This window comes from Micromesistius poutassou, assembly GCF_964030765.1.
Source record: "Micromesistius poutassou genome assembly, chromosome: 17".
NCBI classification, from domain to species: Eukaryota; Metazoa; Chordata; class Actinopteri; order Gadiformes; family Gadidae; genus Micromesistius; species Micromesistius poutassou.
In genome coordinates this window covers 13,164,635-13,185,366 of record NC_140287.1, presented here as the reverse complement: position 1 = coordinate 13,185,366, position 20,732 = coordinate 13,164,635, and the positions used below count along the sequence as shown (strand labels likewise).

At 44.7% G+C, this 20,732-nt stretch overlaps 1 protein-coding gene across 1 annotated transcript in view; it reads left to right on the top strand.

The window, feature by feature from the left end:
- The window catches only part of aqr (aquarius intron-binding spliceosomal factor), a 54,524-nt gene that overhangs the window by 411 nt on the left and 33,381 nt on the right, over positions 1–20,732 (top strand). The window contains exons 2-20 of the mRNA XM_084481615.1: positions 308–416; positions 783–839; positions 1,167–1,207; positions 1,302–1,337; positions 1,424–1,544; positions 1,908–2,048; positions 2,820–2,888; positions 3,096–3,196; positions 3,324–3,400; positions 4,553–4,617; positions 6,325–6,441; positions 6,563–6,676; positions 8,033–8,136; positions 12,317–12,419; positions 14,069–14,189; positions 14,699–14,840; positions 15,310–15,488; positions 16,628–16,795; positions 19,994–20,163. Coding sequence (XP_084337741.1) covers positions 342–416; positions 783–839; positions 1,167–1,207; positions 1,302–1,337; positions 1,424–1,544; positions 1,908–2,048; positions 2,820–2,888; positions 3,096–3,196; positions 3,324–3,400; positions 4,553–4,617; positions 6,325–6,441; positions 6,563–6,676; positions 8,033–8,136; positions 12,317–12,419; positions 14,069–14,189; positions 14,699–14,840; positions 15,310–15,488; positions 16,628–16,795; positions 19,994–20,163 — 2,001 coding nt within the window. The 5' untranslated portion in view covers positions 308–341. The remainder of the gene's footprint in view (positions 1–307; positions 417–782; positions 840–1,166; positions 1,208–1,301; positions 1,338–1,423; positions 1,545–1,907; positions 2,049–2,819; positions 2,889–3,095; positions 3,197–3,323; positions 3,401–4,552; positions 4,618–6,324; positions 6,442–6,562; positions 6,677–8,032; positions 8,137–12,316; positions 12,420–14,068; positions 14,190–14,698; positions 14,841–15,309; positions 15,489–16,627; positions 16,796–19,993; positions 20,164–20,732) is intronic.

The following is a 20,732-nucleotide window of genomic DNA, read 5'->3' as shown; positions in this document are numbered from 1 at the left end:
TGTGTATGACAATATAATTCGTATCCGATTGTATGCATAGCGATTAACTCTCCAATAATGTACCTGTACGGACAGCGTCGGTTATCATCTTTCTATCGCCATGCAAGAGATGTTTTTGTGTTATGAAGTGATGGAACACTTTTTGTTGACCCCTAGTGCGTACGTTAGGGCACACAACACCGTCTTAGTCGCATGCGGTTAATGAGCTGAAACACACAGATAAACTTTACATATTTACAGATCCGGTTATTAATACAACAAATAAATATACAGCTGTTATAACCTTTGTCTGTTCCCTCTTTTCAAGACACCATTTTTCTAGTTGTTTCCTGGCAGTCATTATGGCGAAACAACCACTTTCAAAAAAGGTGGCAGCACCATCTGTGTCTCAGATAAATGCAGAATATGTCACGCAGGTAACGTTTATGAAGTCACTTTGTTTAAAGAGGCATATCTATTTATGTGTGTATACTGTAGTTCATTCATTTTATTTTGTCCTCACATATATAGATTTAACTCACGCCATCCCCACCTGATGGTGACCTAGAAACACATAACAGAATATGCCATACAACACACACATACTAACCCTATACAAGGTGGTAGATGGTAACAAAACGGTCAATACATATCATATTATACGTACAATAATCATGTTATATAATCATAATCACTGTTCCTCAACATCCTGCACATCTTCACAATTTATTTAATCACATGGAAAAAACACAGGTAATATGTCTTTTGAAACTCTAAATGGTTCATTTATCTTCATATTTCAGTTGGCCAATAAATATTGGGCTCCCCATGTTAAGAACAAACTACCCTTTGAGCCCAAGGTAAGTAAATTTTTATCATAAGTAGCAAATCAAGAGCAGTGTAACGCATTAGTGTGTAATTTAGCATTTTGATGGGATCTGCTGTTGGATAATGTCAGTATATTGCTGGTGATCCATGTTGGTAATAAAAGTAATGCCAATCTTGTATGAGCAAAGATATGTGTTGTATTACAGGTTCTCAAGTGAGAGAAATTAGGACATATGTTGTGTGCATTTTTAAATAATTTATGAATGGTAAAACTAGGTAAAATGTCCACCAAAGATTCTATATATATTATTATACTCTTTGATATGTGCATACTAACAATGATGTTCTCCCTTGTTAAGGTGCTGGAAGATGTTTATGAAAAGGAGATTCTCAGTTCCAAGTAAGTAAATGTTCCGTTTGGAATGGCTTCATTCTTCTCGATTGTGTGTTATTTCAGATGTAGAATATAACAAATTGTCTCCTTTCTATTTTAGATTTGCCATTAGGAAAATCATGCTTCTGGAGTTCAGGTGGGTTATTTAAAAGGCTTTATACTCAAAAACCTGTGTCTTTACTCATGAAAGGAAAAACTGATTTTTTTTTTCGTTGTCAACAGTCAGTATCTTGAGAACTACTTGTGGGTTAACTACACACCCAAGCAATCCAGCAACGCCTTTCTGATGTCCATCAGTTGCATAGTCAATGAAAAATTCAGAGAAAATGTCCCTGCTTGGGAGGTAAGAAGACAATTCTCTTTTTCTGTCCATATTATCACTCAACACTCACTGAAATCGGAATACAAAGACACACAATATGTTCAGCAAATGTAGAATGATGTGAGTGTAATGGTATTTTGTATTGTACTGCTGTAGTATAGGTCAAGATATAAATAATTCTAAACCAGTGAGGCATCATAACATTAACTATCAAGTCACATGCTTTTATCCAAAGCATTTTACCTTGAATTCAGATGGAATGAAGTAGGCATCCTGCTCAAGAATGCTCAAAAGTTAGGTCAGAGTCACAGCCACCTAAACACCCTGCTGAGACCCTTCATGTGGTTTTTGTTGTCTTCTCCATCTCTCTTTCACAAATCCCAGCCGTTCAAGAAGAACCCGGGTCATTTCCCCTTCTTCTTCAAGTGTGTGATGGAGGCGGTGCTGGCAGATGAGAAGGCGGGGCTAACGCTGAGGGAACAGACAGTGCTTCTGGTCTTCCTGGACCACTGCTTCAACAGCCTGGTGTGTACCAAGCCATTCATTGGCTGAATTCAGTTCCATACATTATGGGGATGTTCATTTTTAATAACTTAATTTCATAACAAAAACATCCATAGGCATTAAGGATGTTCCTTAACTGAAGGATTATTGTAGACAACCTCATGGACCAACTGACAGTCACACTTTCATTGTTGTTACACAAGAGAAATGTATAAGATTGTACAAACAGATAACTAAATGTGGGAAGAGTGTCATGATAATTAATTTGAATGTTGTTTGAAGGTTAAGATACATTTTCCCAGAGGTGTTGCTGCTAAAATCTTCATTTAAAATGTGTCTAGTCCCCAGTCTCCTTTTGACTGTCGAGTTGCATTTTGTGAAGACATTTGCTGTTGAATTTGTTTACCGTGACCCATAGAATACAGCACGGCTGAATGACTAAGAAAATCCCCATCCATCATAAGAAATGCAGGAAATGAAGCCATAACGTACACCACCCACAAGGTGGCAGTGTTACACCACAAGACTGGTGAATCAGCCGCACAATCCGCATGAGGTGTCACTGCGGTTATCTTCCCCGATATCTGCTTCGATAGTGGGGACACCTAAAATCTATCCTGTGGTGCTCTGTAAATGTTTTGTTTTTTTACAGAATATTATCAGGGTCTCAGGTGTCTCAGGGTCTCTCAAAATCTTTCTCCAACAATATTCATGACATGGCTATCTCTCCTCCTGTACTCCGTCTCTTGCAATTCTCTCTCTCTCTCTCTCTCTGTGTGGTTGTACTCCTAGGAGGTAGATTTGATCAGAGAGCAGGTGCAGCAGCTCATTTCTCTGCCCATGTGGATGGGCCTCATACCAGTAAGATCCAACCCTATGTCCTCAAACTTTCACATTTTCCCCCACCAATATGTTTTTGCCATTCTACCACTTCTTTTTAACAATTTAATTAAACTGTGATTGATATTGATCAATGATTACATGCTGATTCCAGGATCATACAGAATCTGAACGTCCTGTCTCTTTATCTCTCCCTCTCTCCTTGCATCCCTTTTTCTTTTTCCTCAGTCGAGACTACAGCACGAGCTGAAGAAAGTCCCGAAGCTGCAGAAATTCTGGAATCTTATCAAGAAGAAATACGATAAGATGGATGCCGATGCAGCAGAGCAGTGAGTTATTATTAGTTTTGTCTTCCCTCTCTCCTCATACCGTCGCCACACAGAAAGAAGTAAGGAATGTAGATGATTCCACACGCTCCTAAATAAAATCAAATAAATCCTATTTTCCTTCTTTTAGGGCCAAGAAGGAACAAACCTTCCTCTCGGCATTGATCGACAAATTCCTCGGCGTACTTGGATCCATTCCTCCGTCAGGTAACATTTGTATTCACTTAAGATAAATATATCTTGATTGCCTCATGTGCTGTATCGCTGCTGTGTGGAAATCCCTTTTGCACGACACAATGCTTCTTGACACCTGAGGTGCTTCCCACACCCACACAGTATTAAGGTAATAATAGTGTGAGCTCAGAAGGACCATGCCTGGGACCCTTGTGATGGCCAAAGCAGACCCTTTTCAACACGTTTTACCTAAACACCCCCCCCCCCCCCCCACTCTCATCACTGTGTTCTACTCTGGTGTGTGGCCTGTTAGCACCGCACTCACTCTCAGCAGGAGGGGGCTTCCCTTCTGCTCTGTGACCCCTCTTCTCTTATCACAGAATTTCAAACAATATTTTGCCCAATCATGTCCAGCCCCGGTGCAGCACGTGTGCGTGCACCCACTGCAGTCTCACACTGCCCCCACTGTACTGTAATGCAGGCCGACACTGGGCCGAGGTGGGAAGGGGGATGCATCCGAAGACCAAGAATAGAATGCGTGTGCATTCTTACACGCGCCCATGTGTATATGTGCTGCTGCCTCTTTCTTCTCCTCCTTCAGAGGAGGAGGAGGAGATCAGCACTGACAGGGTAGATTACCATCCTGGGCCCAGCATGAACCCACCCCCCACCCACCCAATCCACAACCAACAACGCACCCCGACCCATGCTACCTCCTCCCCATCATCATCCTCTTCCTCCTCCTGTGCTCAGAGCCCTTAGCCCAGAGTCGAGCAGGACCAACACACGCACGTCCAATGAGGGTCTGTGTGATGGTGGGGGGGGGGGGGGGGGGGGGGGGGTGTGCTGTCTGATGCGTGTTTAGTGGTGGGTCACGCTCTCTGCGTGGTGCCGTGGGGCTGTCTACACGCGTTTGGTGCTCTCATGTCCCCAGCGAAAGACCCCCCACCGATGCTGCTGCCCCTTCCATCACCACCCACTGTGTGTTATCCTGTGTGTGTGTGTTGACTTTGTAATTTGCTGCGGTTTAATATTTACTTTAATCTCCTTGGTGTCGGATAATGCTGCTGACAATATTAGTAATACATAATTAGATTATTGATGGTGGTAATAGTAATCCATAAGGCTGTTTCATTCATAACACATTTGAGTGAGTTAATGGTGGTTCTCCCTGCTGTGGCCCAGGTCCGGTGTCAATGGACAAGGTGCACTACTGTGAGAGATTCGTTGAGCTCATGATCGACCTGGAGGTAAGATCAAATGTTTATAACTAACTGTGGGGCGAATGAGATACATGTATAAAATAATACCTGAAAGCAAAAGATAAAAGCATAAAAAGAGTAATGAATCTCAAAAGACAGAAGAGTGGCAGAGTAGAACCCCCTGATCCATACCTTACTAAGATTACTTTTCAGTTTAATTTCTCTGCCACAGAAAATGCAATATGTCAAGCCAATGGCTCTTGTGCGTCTATAAAAAAAAATCCCCATGATGTCCATCTCTTTCCCCTTCATTTCATGCCGGGTTTTGTGCTGGCTGTCATGATGAATGTTGGCCAGATCAAAGATGGCTCGGATCACAGTGTCATAAAGTCCTTGTTCACCGGATGAAGGGGTTTATACGTCCAGTGTAAGTTGCACTGGTATCCACTCCCCACACCTCTTACCCAGCCAACAGCCACGCTGCCCCGTAGTCACGCGGGCAAGATGGCGGCCCTCCGCAGGTTCTCCTGTTACCAGCGGGAAGAGGGAACCTGAATAGATTACCTCTGGCGTTGTGTTGACAGGCCGGGGGCCTCGCTGTTCCTGGCAGCGGACAGTGGCCCTGGCCCGGGCCTACTGTCTCCAGAGACGGCTCCTCTCCGTTGATGCTATCGCCTTACAATGCCCCACCATATCCTCCCCCGTATTGATGTCTCTCCCAGAGGGGGAGACATCCATACACCCCCCCCTTTGCAAAATGATGATTACCCTGTACATTTCCATAGGGGAAAGGAAAAAAAGGATATTAAAATCACACCTCACTCCCTTCTCTTTCCACTTCATTTCATGGTGGGTTTTGTGCCCGCTGTCATGATGAATATGTAGACCAGATCAAAGATGGCCGTGGGCCATAAAGGTTATACACTCGATAGCCAGGCATGGGCTGTTGCACCTGCTGCCTTTTGAAGTGTTTTTTAGCTTTTTCAATGTAAAAGTGCAATTGTTTTTAATTCAAATTCCTTTTATTTTCGCCTTCATTTCTTCTTACTCCAACCTTTTTTGTTTTTAATATGAAGATAGCTTATATATTCACCGTTTAAGCTGTATCAACATGTCAGAATCCCCCTATTATCTAAGACTGACACCACCAGCATTTGCTGGTGTGCTTTAGCAATCCAGCCCCCATTACCACCTAGATGTACTTCCTTCCATTGTTCAGGCTCTGTCTCCGTTTACTATCAAATGTTTCCAAAAGCAACCTCTGAAAAAATAAAAAGACTGTGGATCAATAAGGTATATGGATAATCTCAGGATTGATGCAGGGAGCTGTGGCTGTTCCTGGGTCCATCGATTCCCTTCTGACCCTCAGAAAGAATCCATACCATGACCCCTGTGCTCTTATCTGTGGTGGAGGGGGAAGTTTCAACTGGCACCAGACTGCTTAGTACTCAGGCCTGGCTCCGGGGTCACTATCAAAATGTCCACCATTATATTGCAGTCCTATAACAACTCATGTCGTGCTTATCCTGAATCTATTCTGTGTGTTGGGTGAATTTTAAACTGAACTGCGGCACTGTTGTGTGTCAATAAAATGATTCTATATATCGTGTTTGCATAAGTATTTTTAAATTTTTGCATATTCTTATCTTAAAAGGTTATTTTATAATTGTTTTTCTTGTACTGTACTGCTGAGACACCCACATTTCCGGTCTGGAACGTGCATAGCACATCTGATTGTGTTCCCCCTGTCTTAAGGCCCTGCTCCCCACCAGGCGCTGGTTCAACACTGTGCTGGACAACTCCCACCTAGTGGTCAGCTGTCACCTGTCCAACCTAATCAAGAGGGAGAAGGAAGGTCACCTCTTCTCTCAGGTAAGACAAACACTCCTGTACACATATACACACTGAAATATACCACCAACAGTACATTCCAGTAACCAAGTGAATGTGTGTGTGTGTGTGTGTGTTTGTTGTTGCTGCCTCATCCCTCTAGTTGCTGGACATGCTGAAGTTCTACACGGGCTTCGAGATCAATGACCAGACAGGAAACGCGCTGACGCAGAAAGAGATGACCACTTTGCACTATGATAGAATCACTTCCCTTCAGGTAAATGGAGACAAACTGGCAGCCCGCACTCCAGTGCCACTTTGCCCTTCTTTCTTTACTGCCTTGGCTGCATCTCGCTTAACAGATGCACCCAGGAAACCCTGGTTTATTTATCGGCGGTGCATCCACTCACTGTGGATATTGATGTGCACCTGCAGTGGAGGATTATGTGGCTGGAAGGGACAGAGACAAAGGACAGTATGGAGACAAAGTTGTTGCTAAGATGTCAGTGCAAGATGTAGTGATGCGACCCTGAAGAAGCATTGTTTACCAAAATGTTGTAGTTTGATTTGGTTTCCCTGGTTTCATTTAAACCGGCCTCCCTGTGCTCAGTATATGCATAATTTGCAGCAGTATGTAAACTGTATGATTTTTTTGTGCCATTAGTTTGATGTTATTCAGATTTTAGTGCAACTGTTCTTTTCCGTTATGTAGGACAGTCTTGAGGCTACATGCCTCCTTTACAACTGTCTCCATATTTACTGTAAGTCGCTGTGGATACAAGCATCTCCCAAAGGATGGAGATTGCAGTGTTTTGTCATAAAACATATTCAGCACATTCAGAAATACAGGTGGTGTCGGTGACACAGGATACATGTAGAAGCGATGTTGTGATAATGATTTGAGGTGTTGATGACATACCAGTCCAAACTATGATATCAGGATGTGCTGGTATATTCAATACCAAACGCTGTATCAAATGATTTTGACAAATGTAAAATGCCTCCAAAGCATTTCATTACATGTCCACCAAGCAAATATCCATACTGTAAATCAGTGTTTCCAAAGCTTTTAAGGGCACACCACCTATCCCAAACAGACTTTAAAGGCACATTTGAGAACTGCACATACAATATTGTCATTGTTATATATTAATATAATTATTCTTAGAAGCAGCAATTTGAAAAGGGAAAGGCTTGGAAAGGCTGTGGTTTTGAAGCCCCGGCTGCAGCTAGCATAGGCCTTGTGCAGGCCATGATATTGCGCCAGGCAATACAGACAGCTCTGTGCACTCACCTGGAATGGGTCTTTTTTTCCCACAGTGCTCCCTCTGTCTCATAGACCTGCTCTGTGACTAGCAGCCATACAGGATCTGCAAGAGGAGGTCTGCTTGTTAGGAACATCCAAATGTCCCCTGACTGTCGGAGCTTCTCTGTACTATGTGCATAGATGCTCCTGGGATTGAACAAATAACTAAACAGAAAACAGAATGTTTGATTGAACGTTTGAAAAAACATGCGCTAGAATGCATCGATATTTGAACATGCTCCTGTATGTGTTTGCATGTCTGCTTGGAAACCTTCCTGTGTTTTTTTCTTTTTTTTTAATTTCAATCTTGTTTTGTTTTTCTTCCAGAGGGCAGCCTTCGCCCATTTCCCCGAGCTCCTGGACTTTGCCCTGTCCAACGTGGCATCGGTGGACACCCGGGAGTCTCTGACCAAACAGTTTGGACATCTCAGGTAGATATATGAGGATGCCACTGCCCCCACATCTGAAAGGACCGTTTGTGTTTGTTTGTACAAGGGAATAGTACACAGGATTGTTTGAAACGTTCTGCCAGTGTTTTAGGCTAATGTGTCGTGAATAATGTGATGGGGATTTCTGTGTGTGTGTGTGTGTGTGTGTGTGTGTTGAATTGCTATCGGCCACAGCCAGCCAAAGTGCTTCCAATTTGCGTCAACAGCTGTGAAGGAGGCTGTCATGGCTGCCGGGACAGTAACTATATGTATTTAGCAGTTGGAAGGCAAGTCCCCACTGCTACTGTCATGCCCCCCCCCCACTCGAAATGCAATCCTCATACCTTTCCCTGCGTGACGTTAAACGCTGCTCTCAAATGAGTGCAATACCCAACACTCAGTTGTAAAAGCAACAGAATGGCAGATCATCCTCCAGCTCCCTCTCTTTTTTGGTCCTCATCCAGACAATTAAAAAGGAGGACTTGTTATCGTGATGGTCATCCTTGAGGTTATCAGCGTCGCGTTAGCAGGGCTGTCTCTGCTCTGCTATACAGAAGCCAGCCAGCGTTTGAACAGGCAGCCGGTACCGGCCAGAGAGGGACACACGCCTCATTAATTTAATCGATTTCCCGCGGCTGGAGAGCAAACTCTTTGAACAGCTGTGTTTGTCAGATCGTCTTGGTCCACTAGATACGCTAAAAAGCCCTTGTTTGGATTGACAAACCTGCCCTGTGTATCTGTGGTGTTTTGTTTGTTTACCGGTCGCAGTGATAGCCATCTCATCGCTTGTTTTTTTCTCTTGCTTTCTCTCAAAAATAGAGCGCTAATTTACCCATTTCCCTGCCATGAAAAAAGCCATTTTGCTTCTTTTACAAACACAGATTATAATATAAGTGTGGACTTGCCAGCTCCTTCTCACTTGCTCAGTGCTCACTTCCTCTGCCTGCTTAAACCTCTGTTTTGGATTATGAACGTCAAAACCCCTTTTGGAGTCACACAGCAGAATGCGAGCGGAGCTGGGCTAGGTATCGACTTAGCCACGCTACACTTTGCCCCTCCCTCACTGAATTAGCACGTGAAATAAACGACTGTAGCAGGCCCTCCAATTGTTTGGATCTTCCTCAACTGTCACTAAGGCTGTGTGGTGGGGGGGGGGGGTGATTGTACCTCCCAAAACTCCTGATCATATTCAACAAGGCACTTTCTCATACAAACATTTTGAAGGTAATGGCTTATTCCAAGTATGTTTCCCTGGCGACTAAGCTCCCCGTCAGCCGCCACTCAGAATCTATTCGCTAAGTCCCCGGAATACACCGACACAGCATTACCATGAACACACACACACTCTTTTCAGTTGAATCAAACATGATGGGTTTCCTCGGTGCAATGGAAACGTGAAAAGGTTATGACACAAGCAACATTTTGAGAACGTTTTCAGGTTTTCCGAACGTGTTACGGATCAGAGTACTTCAGGTTCTATGTCAGGTTATCACAAATACACGATTTTTAGACCACACAATGATGCACAATCATGAGCATGTACACATCTTCACTGCCTAATAAGTGTGAACAAATTGCTGAGGATAATGCGGCTTGTGTCAAGGTGTTCTTCGGAGAGGATCAACATTTGTCTCGACAGACACAATGTTTTGACATTTTACAGCGTAGGTTGCTGCGGGCATGGTCTCACCATTTTGTTCAAGTACATGACTAAGTCAACCCGACACCGTTAACTTCATCAGGTTCCTACATCAGGTATCCGTACAAATGCACTTCCATTGTCTTAATATTTACATTTTACATTTAGGGCATTTAGCAGACGCTTTTATCCAAAGCGACTTACAATAAGTACATTTGTCATAAGAAGTGAAACAATATATTGCCGTCGGTACAGTAAAGATGTTCATATAACCAAGTGCAAGTACTAACAATACATTATATACATTATATAATACCTATTTTGGATTAAGGAGCACATTATTCACAACAAATATAGTATTGCATTGGGCCATTTACATAAATGGCTGAATGCTTGTTTATTTGTTATTTATTACATCTTTTTTTTTATATATATGATTTATTTGTGAGATTTTGAGCATAACAGATATACAATGCATCACAATCACATACACAGATTGTATGTGATTGTACACATCACATACAATACAAATACACAGATTGGTTCTGTGAAACAAGGTACTAACAAAGACACAGTTTACCCCCAACTCCCATCCCCACCCCCTTCCCTCCCTTACAGAGAAGTACCAATGAAATAGGGTATAATGGGTTTTGATACAGGTAATAATGGTAGTGAGTCTACTATTGGCCATGCATGCCTTAACATATACAAAGACAAATGTATACAATTCATGCATGCATGCGCATATGGTTACAGAGACACAAACAAAATAATAATAACACAACACTAACAGCACAAAAAAAAAAAAAATTAATAATAATAATACAAAAAAAAAAACATCTACTGTGCTACAAGCTAATGCTTATGGGGGGGGGGGGTATAACTAGGTTGTCTATTTGGAGAGATCTGACATGATCTAGGAAGGGTTGCCATATTTTATGGAATTTCCGTTCTGAGAAACGAAGATAGTATTTAATCTTCTCCAATCTCATAAAATGAATTATTATTATTTATTACTTCTGAATTATTGAGTGAATACTGTACTAATAGGATCACACGATGGCATTCTTTATTTAAGACCTTGTCCGTCATATACATGCTCTTTGGAAATGCGACATATGTACAAATTCGATAAGCAAGAGGTTTCAAAAGTTGTGCATCAACGGCGGGGGCAGATATCAGTGGAGGTCACACTAATGAGCCAGCCGGGAGGTCAAGGGAGGAGAGGGGGGAGCGATTAGAAACCAGTGGCTCCCGAGGAGCTGCGTGTCCCGCTAGCTTACCTTCTTTCTGCCAGTGGCTCAGCTGTCATCCATGACCTGGTCCAGTCTCCTCTTATCTGCACATCCCCCAGTGAGCTACTGTGCTGCCATTGCCTCATAACCAAGAGGATAAAGAACCCATGCCGGGCCCGGCCGCTTGAGTCATGTGGACTGCAGCATTTCCTCTTCGACCATCACTAACCTCCTGCTCCACCACCGCCGCCAGCTCCACCCACAAGTGGTCAAACATTGCATCATGAGGATTGCCTTGGTCTCACACACACACACACACACACACACACATGCACACGCACACGCACGCGCACGCACGCACGCACGCACGCATGCAGACAATCAAAGGCACATTCACGCACGCACACACACACACATACCCATGCAAACTGACACACTTGCATGCAATCGGACACATGTGCATGCAAACAAACAGGCACACAAACAAGAAAAGACACGTACGCACACATGCAAACGGACCCACATGTAAATGCATGCCAGCGCACACGCATGGAAACACACACAAACACACACACACACATAAGCAAATGTGCATACATCGATACACACAAGCACGCACGCGCGCAACTCGAGCCCTGTGCAAGCGAACGCGTCGGCGCAGTGTGCACGTGGTGGCCGTGCGCCTGCCGCTGTCACAGCGTGTCAGCGTGATTAAGACGGGTCCGCGTGCGGAGAGCTGTGCCTAGCTGCTCGGAGACGGAGATGGGCTTTGATTTTGGTAATCCACATCAATGCGCCGCGGCCCCCCCCCCAAAACACACGCGTGCTGACATAGCAGGACAGCGGCGGCGGCGGTGTTGGAGGGGAGCAGAGCAGAGGAGCACCGCAGTACAAGGAGAATCCCTTTCTGTGGTTTCATGCTGCATGACAAAAAAAAAAAAACCCTGGTGGTGTTTTGTTTTGTCAATCAGCTGGCTTAATTGTTGGGGAATTGAAAGTGTCAGTAGCTGAACATAGGCAGAAACTTGATGACATACTAAATTAAAATGTACTAATGGAGAGGGTTTGATTTCCTCGCTTGTTGAAGCTTTAACATGTACCTTTTTAAATAATCAATACCTTTTTGCTTTTTGTGGGCATTCTGTCGGCACAGAAATAACCCAAGTGCACTATCGATTTGTACCGTGTTATGGATTTAAAGTGCAGGACTTCAGTTGAAACGGACCGCATGAGTGTGTTGTTTTTTGCTTGTATTGTGCTTTTTTTTCTCACCCCTTCACTTAACCACACTGTCGTCTTGTCTCTACAGTCCCAACACCCTCCACCGGGTGGCCTCATACCTGTGTCTGCTGCCAGAGCTGCCAGAAGGGCAGGGCACCACCTATGAGATGACGGTTCTCCTTGAGCTGCTGGTGAGTGAAGTATCCCCTCGCCCCCTTCTCCTTCCACTTCCTCTGCGTATCAATGGGTGTCGTGGGATACCACTATTATACTGCAGTTTTTCGGTTACCTTCCCCATTGCGTTTTGTGTGTCTAGACTTATGTAAGTGCTTTTAATCAGTAACCCTTAAAAAACAAATCATGGTTTGCTTAACATCATCGGTAAGCTGAGAAAGTACTTTATGTGGATGAGTAACTGCCCAGCAAGCATAATGATATAATAGTGTGTTTTGTTTTGTTCGGTCACTAATTTATGCTGTCACCCTTGGAATTTGTGCAGTCCCTCATTACTGCATGTACCCAGAGAGAGAGAGAGAGAGAGAGAGACATCCTTTCCGAAAACATTATAAATAAAATCCTAGGGCTCTTTCAATCCAATGTCCCACTAGCGTCCCCAATGCGCACACACACACAGCCACATGGAGGGGTGTCCTTATCAAAGGGTGGCGAGTTGGCAGGCTGACCAGTGGTTGCTCCTAATTACCTTCTCTGCGCCTCCTCGGGTCAGTGCTGAGAGGAGGAGGAGCCCCTCTTCATAATTAGCTGATTACGTTGTCGCAGGAGCCAACGTCAGGGTACTCAATTGGGCGTAACCCCCGGGCCACCCTCCTCCTCCTGTTCCTGACAACAATAATCAGACGCGGGAATCTGGCTGCGTGCATGGGTCAAATGCCGCAGAGAAGCCATGCATATTGAAGCCCACAGTGTGTGTGTCCTACTGGTAGAGAGAGGGAGAGTTGGTGTAGTTTGACCAGTTGAGGTTGTTGTTATTTCCTATGCTGAATAGATGAGCTGGTCTGTATTCAGCAAATATCCCTGGCTCTCATTTCCCCCGATGAATAATTGAACAGCATACTCTGAGACTGCACACAAAAAAAGCCATTGAGGTGTTGTGCCTGGTCATTGGCAAATGTAAATACATTTTTGTAATGGAATTTCCTCGATTTACACAAAATACCTTGGGATCCCACTACTGGCGCCCAATTGGTACAGTTTGCTGAATGAAGCAGTTTTTGAAGGAATCTTTCAGATCCTACAACATTGTGGTCACAGGAACAAATGTGCAATGAGAAGTTTACATGTTGATCGTGTAAGTGTGCATGAGTCTGCGATGGACGACCAACGTGGTCAATTCTTAAAAGACATTTAAAAGGGATACTTTACAAATTCATCCCGAAATGCTGGAATTTATCACCAACATAGCTCCTTCCACTATAAAAAACATTCAAGAACTAGTGGCTAAGGACCCCCTTACCACGTTTGGTAACGGCTCATACTCTAGTATACCCACTAGTGTGGGTTCAAAGATTAAGTTTGATTCATTGGTCATGAATGTCCACCACAAGGGCTTGACGTGCGCCTCCCAAAAATTGCAACCTTGCGTCGAGGCGACGCAGCATCAAGGGCTGTGATTGGTCCGCTAACGTAAACTCGACTTAGAACCGAAACAGGTTCACGACTCCGTCGAAGCAACTGCATGGTCATTGTGTTGCGCCAACGTCCAACCATAACTAAGCCTTAACATGAAAAGACCAAAGTTATATTGTTCCAATATCCCACATGTCACCTTAATCTTTGTCATTCTCTCTCTCTCTACGTCGCTCCCCTTCCACTCCTCCAGGTCTCTCGGCATGAGCGCAGGATATCTCAGATCGAGCAGCTCAACCAGATGCCTCTTTATCCAACGGAGAAGATAATCTGGGATGAGAACATCGTCCCCACTGAGTACTACTCAGGCGAAGGTGTGTGTGGTGACGGGCACGCTCGAGACGTGCGTGTGTGTTTTCTTGTGTGTGCACAAAAGCCCGCCGTTTTGTTAGCGTGACTAATCGTTGCACTATCACAGAATGTGTTGTGCACACACAGACACACGCACGCGGCACAAACAAACACACACACACACACACACACACATGCACGCACACACACTCAAGCCTGTTATCTCTTGTTGCAAAGGCACTTAACTTGCCGCAGATCACAAACACTCCTTACAGGGAATCCTCTTTAGCTGGCAGGGGCACCTTCAGCCTCCCAGACACCACCCACCTTTCAGAGCTGCACACTCTAAGCGCATTACTCGCGTAGCACTCTCCATTGTCTTCCACAAGTAGGAGAAATGCATGTTCTTCTACAATGTCTGTGCCACAAGGACAATATCATAGTGGTGTATCACTCGCAAAACATCTCATGGGAAGTCCATAAACATGCAGTATTCAAACACAGCGTTTAGTATTACCTTCCCCCTCCACAGGTTGTCTCGCTCTGCCCAAGTTGAACCTCCAGTTCCTGACCCTCCACGACTACCTGCTGAGGAACTTCAACCTCTTCCGCCTGGAGTCCACCTACGAGATCAGACAGGACATCGAGGATGTGGTGGCGCGCATGAAGCCATGGTGGGCTTCTTCCTTGTATTGTTTTACTTCCTGTTGTTAAAGTAGAATTGCACATGAGATAAGGGCTGCAGGATACTGTGTTCAACTCCCAGTCATAAGGTAATTGGTTGATCCCTAATGGCCAGTCTAGGCTATCTGTAGGCATCCTTGTGCAAGAAACCTAACCCCTAAATGCTCCTTCATGACGTGTATCTAAAAATACATTCATGTATGACTACTGCTCTGATTTCAAATGAGAAAGTGACGTGGTAAACCAAGCACTGCCTAGGTGAAACAAATCATTGGCAATAACGGTGCATTGCAACACTTGACACACACAGTGTGCACAGGCTGCATAGCAGCAAAACTGTCCCACTAACTATTTGGTGCAGTGAACAGGAACTAAAAAATCCATTGAAACAAGCTTGTGGTAGTGGAGCCAAATCCAACCTCCTAACAATTCTTGTTTGTGCGGCCCTCCCCTTCACAGGCAGTCTGAGTACGGGAGCACGGTGTTCGGGGGCTGGGCCAGGATGGCTCAGAACATCACCGCCTTCTCCATTGTGGAGGTGGCCAAGCCCAACATCGGGGAGAACTGGCCCGCCCGTGTGCGCGCTGACGTCACCATCAACCTCAACGTCCGAGACCACATCAAGCACGAGTGGGAAGGTGCGTATGTGTGTGTGTGTGTTAATAAATGACATTATTCTTTCTCATCTCCAGAGTAGCATTGCCCCTTTTGGAATCGTACTTTGTGATTCCTGCCCACAATTACCTCTTCCGTGTTTCCTTTCCCTTTTCCGCCCCATCAGTCGGGTTGAGTGTTCATGGAACCTTCCTTGGCTATCCACCATGCAGACATTCGCTAATGCCTTTGGCTTCTCTCTGCCTGGCAGACCGGGACACTGTGCACAGTGTTGGGTGTAGCAGGTCAGCCTTGCTAATTTTGACTCGTGCTAGAGCCCTATAAAAGCACCTTCAAGCACAACAAAATATAACTAATGTTATTATCTTGTGGACAATATATAAATCACTACATAGCATTGTCAAATTATACCAGGTGTATGTGACAACCATAAAAACAAAGCTCCTATTTTGGCATGCTTGTCAAAAAATTTGCTTCAACAAATATTTCCTATAACATTGCAACATCATTGTATACGGATATATTGTTGTTATTTCTTTCATTCTATACCGCCCTTGCACAAATCCCTATTGCCTTTTCCTTTCTTTGAGGTTATTAGTTTGGTGGTTGTGGAGTGCAATTCTCTGCTTCCTTCCCTTTGTCCCCATTGTACTATTTTAGCTTCATGTTTTAAACATCATCTGAACACTGACTGACTGGGCAATTTATCTCTCTGTTTCACTATTCCTAACTCCCCCAACCCCCTTCCCTTTCTTCCTTTCCCCTCTCACTCTCGATTTCTCAATCTCTACTTTATTTCTATATATGTTTCCCATATATCTATACTCTTTTTCTTTTTCTCTCACTATATTTATAAATCTTCTGTCCCACTGCTTTGTCTCTTTCTCCATCTCCATCTCTACCCCATACTCTCTCTGTCCCTGTCTCACCTGTCTCTCTCTCTTGCCCCACTATCTCTCTCTCTTGCCCCACTATCTCTCTCTCTCTCTCTCTCTCTCTCTCTCTCTCTCTCTCTCTCTCTCTCTCTCCTCCCATCCTCACCTCTCCTCCGTCCCTCTCGACTCTCCTTCATCTGCGCTTCACCTAACTCCCCACTGTTGTCCCCCCCTCCCCTCCCCTCCCCTCCCTCTGCCCATCCCCATCCACGTCTCTCCACCTCCAGGGCTGCGCAAGCACGACGTTTGCTTTCTGGTCACGGTGCGTCCCAACCTGCCCTACGGCACCCGCTTCGACCGGCGCCAGCCCTTTGTGGGGCAGACTGGCCTGGTGTACGTGAGGGGCTGCGAGGTGCAGGGCATGCTGGACGACAAAGGGCGCGTCATTGAGGAAGGTGCGTACCAATGATTGCTCATGACCTCGCATGTACACGCATGGCACACGTGGGTACATGCCCATAGGCATACATACGTGCATACATACCTACAAACTGTACTTTGTTTGTCTTATTATTTGCTATATCTTTGTTTGTTTTATTTAACAAATATAGGTAGAATATGTAACACATTTACTGTACTGAATCATAAAAAGACCAGGGTATGTCATCAGATTAGCAGATTAGGGAAACATGCTAATTAGAAATACCGGGATTCCGACAGCAATGCTCCAGTGTGTTCTCCTTTTTAACTGCAGTTCCAGGAAAGAACCTGTGTTTTAGTTTTGGCCTGTGTGTTATAATTCAGTATTCTCTGAGTTGCCTGATATGAAACAAATTGGCACGCAAACACAGTGTGCTGTAGGGGGAGCAAATTGAACATGATCTACTGAGATTGTACTAGATTCTAGCCGACCTATAAAGCCTCACCCTCTTTTTGACAAAGCTCCATGACCAAGCTGTGCTGAAACATGGGCACATCTCAAAATTGCACTTGAAAGATGGAGACGTTTTTAGAGCTGAGAGGATTTCAAGACGGATGCCACATGAGCTTGTATTTAATTGTATAAAAATAGAATTGCCAACATTTACATTGACGATCAACACACAAGCACAATTATTCAATTTAGACAATGACAAGTGGCAGCGAGAATCGTTGCCACTTGTCATTGTCTAAATTTAATAATTTTGCTTTTCTAAAAATATAACGTTGAGCTCGGCCCATCTTGCCTTCTTGATGGTCCTCCAATCGGCTACCAGAGTGATCTTCGTGGCGGGGGAGGAGGGGTGGGCGGCGACAAATCGCCAACATTGTGAATTCCAACGGCAGTACCCATTTTAAACACTCGGTATCCTTCTTGTACCTTTAACCAGGATTATTAACAGAACAATTTCTACTTCACAATAATGGCCATACATACTGAACACACACGCATGCTGTTCATACATATGTGCTCCTACATAGGCACGTTGGCGTGCAAAGCAGGAGCCATGTTGACGTGCGCACATGGGACTGGCCTTTATTTATTTTTTTAATGTGGAAAAAAGCCACGAACACTCAAACTGACACACACACACACACACACACACACACACACACACACACACACACACACACACACACAGACCGGAGCCGCGGACACAAGTGGAACACATCGCCCTCAATCCGGTCGGACCGCTTACATCACCCCTCTGCACTCCTCTTGAAGGGGTCGGAGAGGTGTTGTCATGGTGATGGTCACACGGTGACCTCACCTGTCTGCATTACCATTCCATTAACCTGAGGGGTCGCCACAGACACCTGCGCACGCTCTCTTTCTCTCTCTCTACTTTCTATATTGGATTTAAGAGCCGCATGCTTCTCTGACTGTTTATTGTTTGTTTGGTTAACGGCTGTGCTCCAGTGGACCTGGAAGAGGCAATACCTACCACTCATTACCAAACAAGCCGCTGCCAATATTCTCTTTTTTGTGGAATGTGGGGTCACCTAGTGTAACCTAGTAGGAGTATACTACATTGGTATTACTCATGTAATAATGACCAATATGTTTTGACTAAAGACGTTATTATTACATTTATATCGATTTATCTATGATGTAGTTGAGGCACGGGGTGGGGCTACTAGCCACATACATATTTATTCACTTTTTATGGCGGACATATTTAGCATCGGACAGATATCCAATTTAATTCCAAGCGCCAGAATCAACGTTAAAATTCCCCTCCCCTACCTACCTCCCTCCCTCACGATGCATATCTCATCTACAGCTGAGAACATTCACTCAAAGGGGAACTGCTTGTATCCTATTCCAAGTAGTTGTCTTTTCCACCCCCCCACTGTTAACACATGTCCTTGTACCTTGATTTCCGCCCCCCTACCCTCTCAGGATGCTAACTGCATACCTTAAATAGGGAAGAGATGTATCATATCCATGTCTCGTCGTTAGATCTCAGTGGCGTTCAGGATCCATTGTTTTATTGCAAAACGTTTGATTAAGACAACATTTAATTATTCAGTAACAGCCCCATCTATAATGACATATGCATTAGCAGAAGCATCGGGACGATCCATGCAATTTACTATATGCACTGATGCTTACACTAGAGGACCAGAGGAATGGGTTTCTCTGGCTTGCCGGTGCGGCTGCAGCGACACACGGCGATGCTATCAGGATGTCTGCTTGAGCTTTCCGCCGCAACACACCAGGTCTGTCTGTCAGCCCTGTCACCTCTAGTCACTGCAGCCGAAGCAAGGCCACGCTACGCTATGTTTGAGGGAGGTTTTTGTTGTTTGTTTGTTTTCTCTGTGTGCATGTGTGTTGATTATTTTGACTATTTGTCTGTCTGTGAGTGTTTATTTTAATTTCTACGTGTGTTTATTTTTTGTGTTTATCTTTGTGTGTGTGTGTGTCTGTGTGTATTTTCTTCTGTGTTTATTTGTTATGTTATTGTTTATGTCTCTATGTCTCTCGCCACAGCAAGGTGACTGCTTAATACCAGCCCCATCCTCTCGTTCCACCTGCTACACATTCAAGAAATCTGAATTATGCAACTGGGACTCTTAAGCCCAGGGTTAAACCTCCGTATGTGTCCTGCATTTGGCAAGGTTCCTGAAGTCGCTCGGCATACAACCTGTATTTTAATGAAGGCGCCGCTACCTCTTATGCTTATTCATTGTCTCTGTTGTTTTTTACGTGTGAATATCTTTTGATCTTTTTGGATCCGTCATGTATACGCGTCAGTCATTGTTTATTCTGACATAATTCCAGTGATGTAATAAGCAGAGGGGTTAGGGGATTAAAAGGTATTCTGTGTTGGGGATAGGGAGATGTGTTGACCTGATGCTTGTTGACATATGGGGGGTCTGCACGGATTCTGGATCTCTCAAGTTTAATTCAGCCTCGCGACTCGCACTTACTGGCTCTACTCTCTACCATACCTAATGTTTTTCACTTGTGTGAAGCCAATACTTTTAAAAGCTTCTTAGCAACTGCCATATCAAATTGTATAAATCATCCTGTTTTCCTCAAGCCATCTGAATCTTGTGTTCGTATTGCCATGTTTATTATTTTACTGCTGAATACTGGCATGACGTCCCGTGTAATATTGCATCCAGATGGTGATCTGTTATTGTCGACCCTTCCTGTTTCTAATCAGGCCCTGATCCAAAGCCCAAGCTACGGGGAGACTCTAGAACCTACCGAGTGTGGCTGGACCCCAACCAGTACCAGCAGGACATGACCAGCAGCATCCAGAACCGCACCGAGGACCCCTACGAGTCCTTCAACATCATCATGAGACGCAAACCCAAAGAGAACAACTTCAAGGTTTGTGGATGTGGTTGTTCAAGAAAGGTTTTCTGGTTCCCAGGCAACCATGGCGCCCCACCCACAATTCCCTCCTCTGTATCACTTTTGTTCCCGATCTCTCGGTCATCCCCACGTTTATTTCAGTTTCTTTGTCATCCCCCATCTACACTTCTCTCCATCTCTCTTCAACCCAGTCCATTTCTTATACTACCTCTCTTCACCCCCTTCCTTACATTTTAGACGCCGCCCTCTTTCTTCTCACCGCAAGCCCATTCTGCTCCTTTATCTCTCTCCCTTTTGACACAACCCATCTCTTCCAATCCCCCTATGTCTCTTTTACCCCCTTACTTCACCATTATCTCTTGCCCGCACCCTTCCTATCTCACTCTCGCTCTCTCTCACTCTCCCTCTCGCTCGCTCTCTCTCGCTCTCTCTGAATTGCCTGCCGAGGCCTTGAGCTCTCGCCCTGCCCACATCAACCCTTGGTGATCACTCACCTATATTGGACTGCTTGGGTCGCGGTGCACTGGGGTTGGGGGCAGGGCAGCTCCGGGGATTTCCACCCCCGCCCAAGGCCACTATCAGCA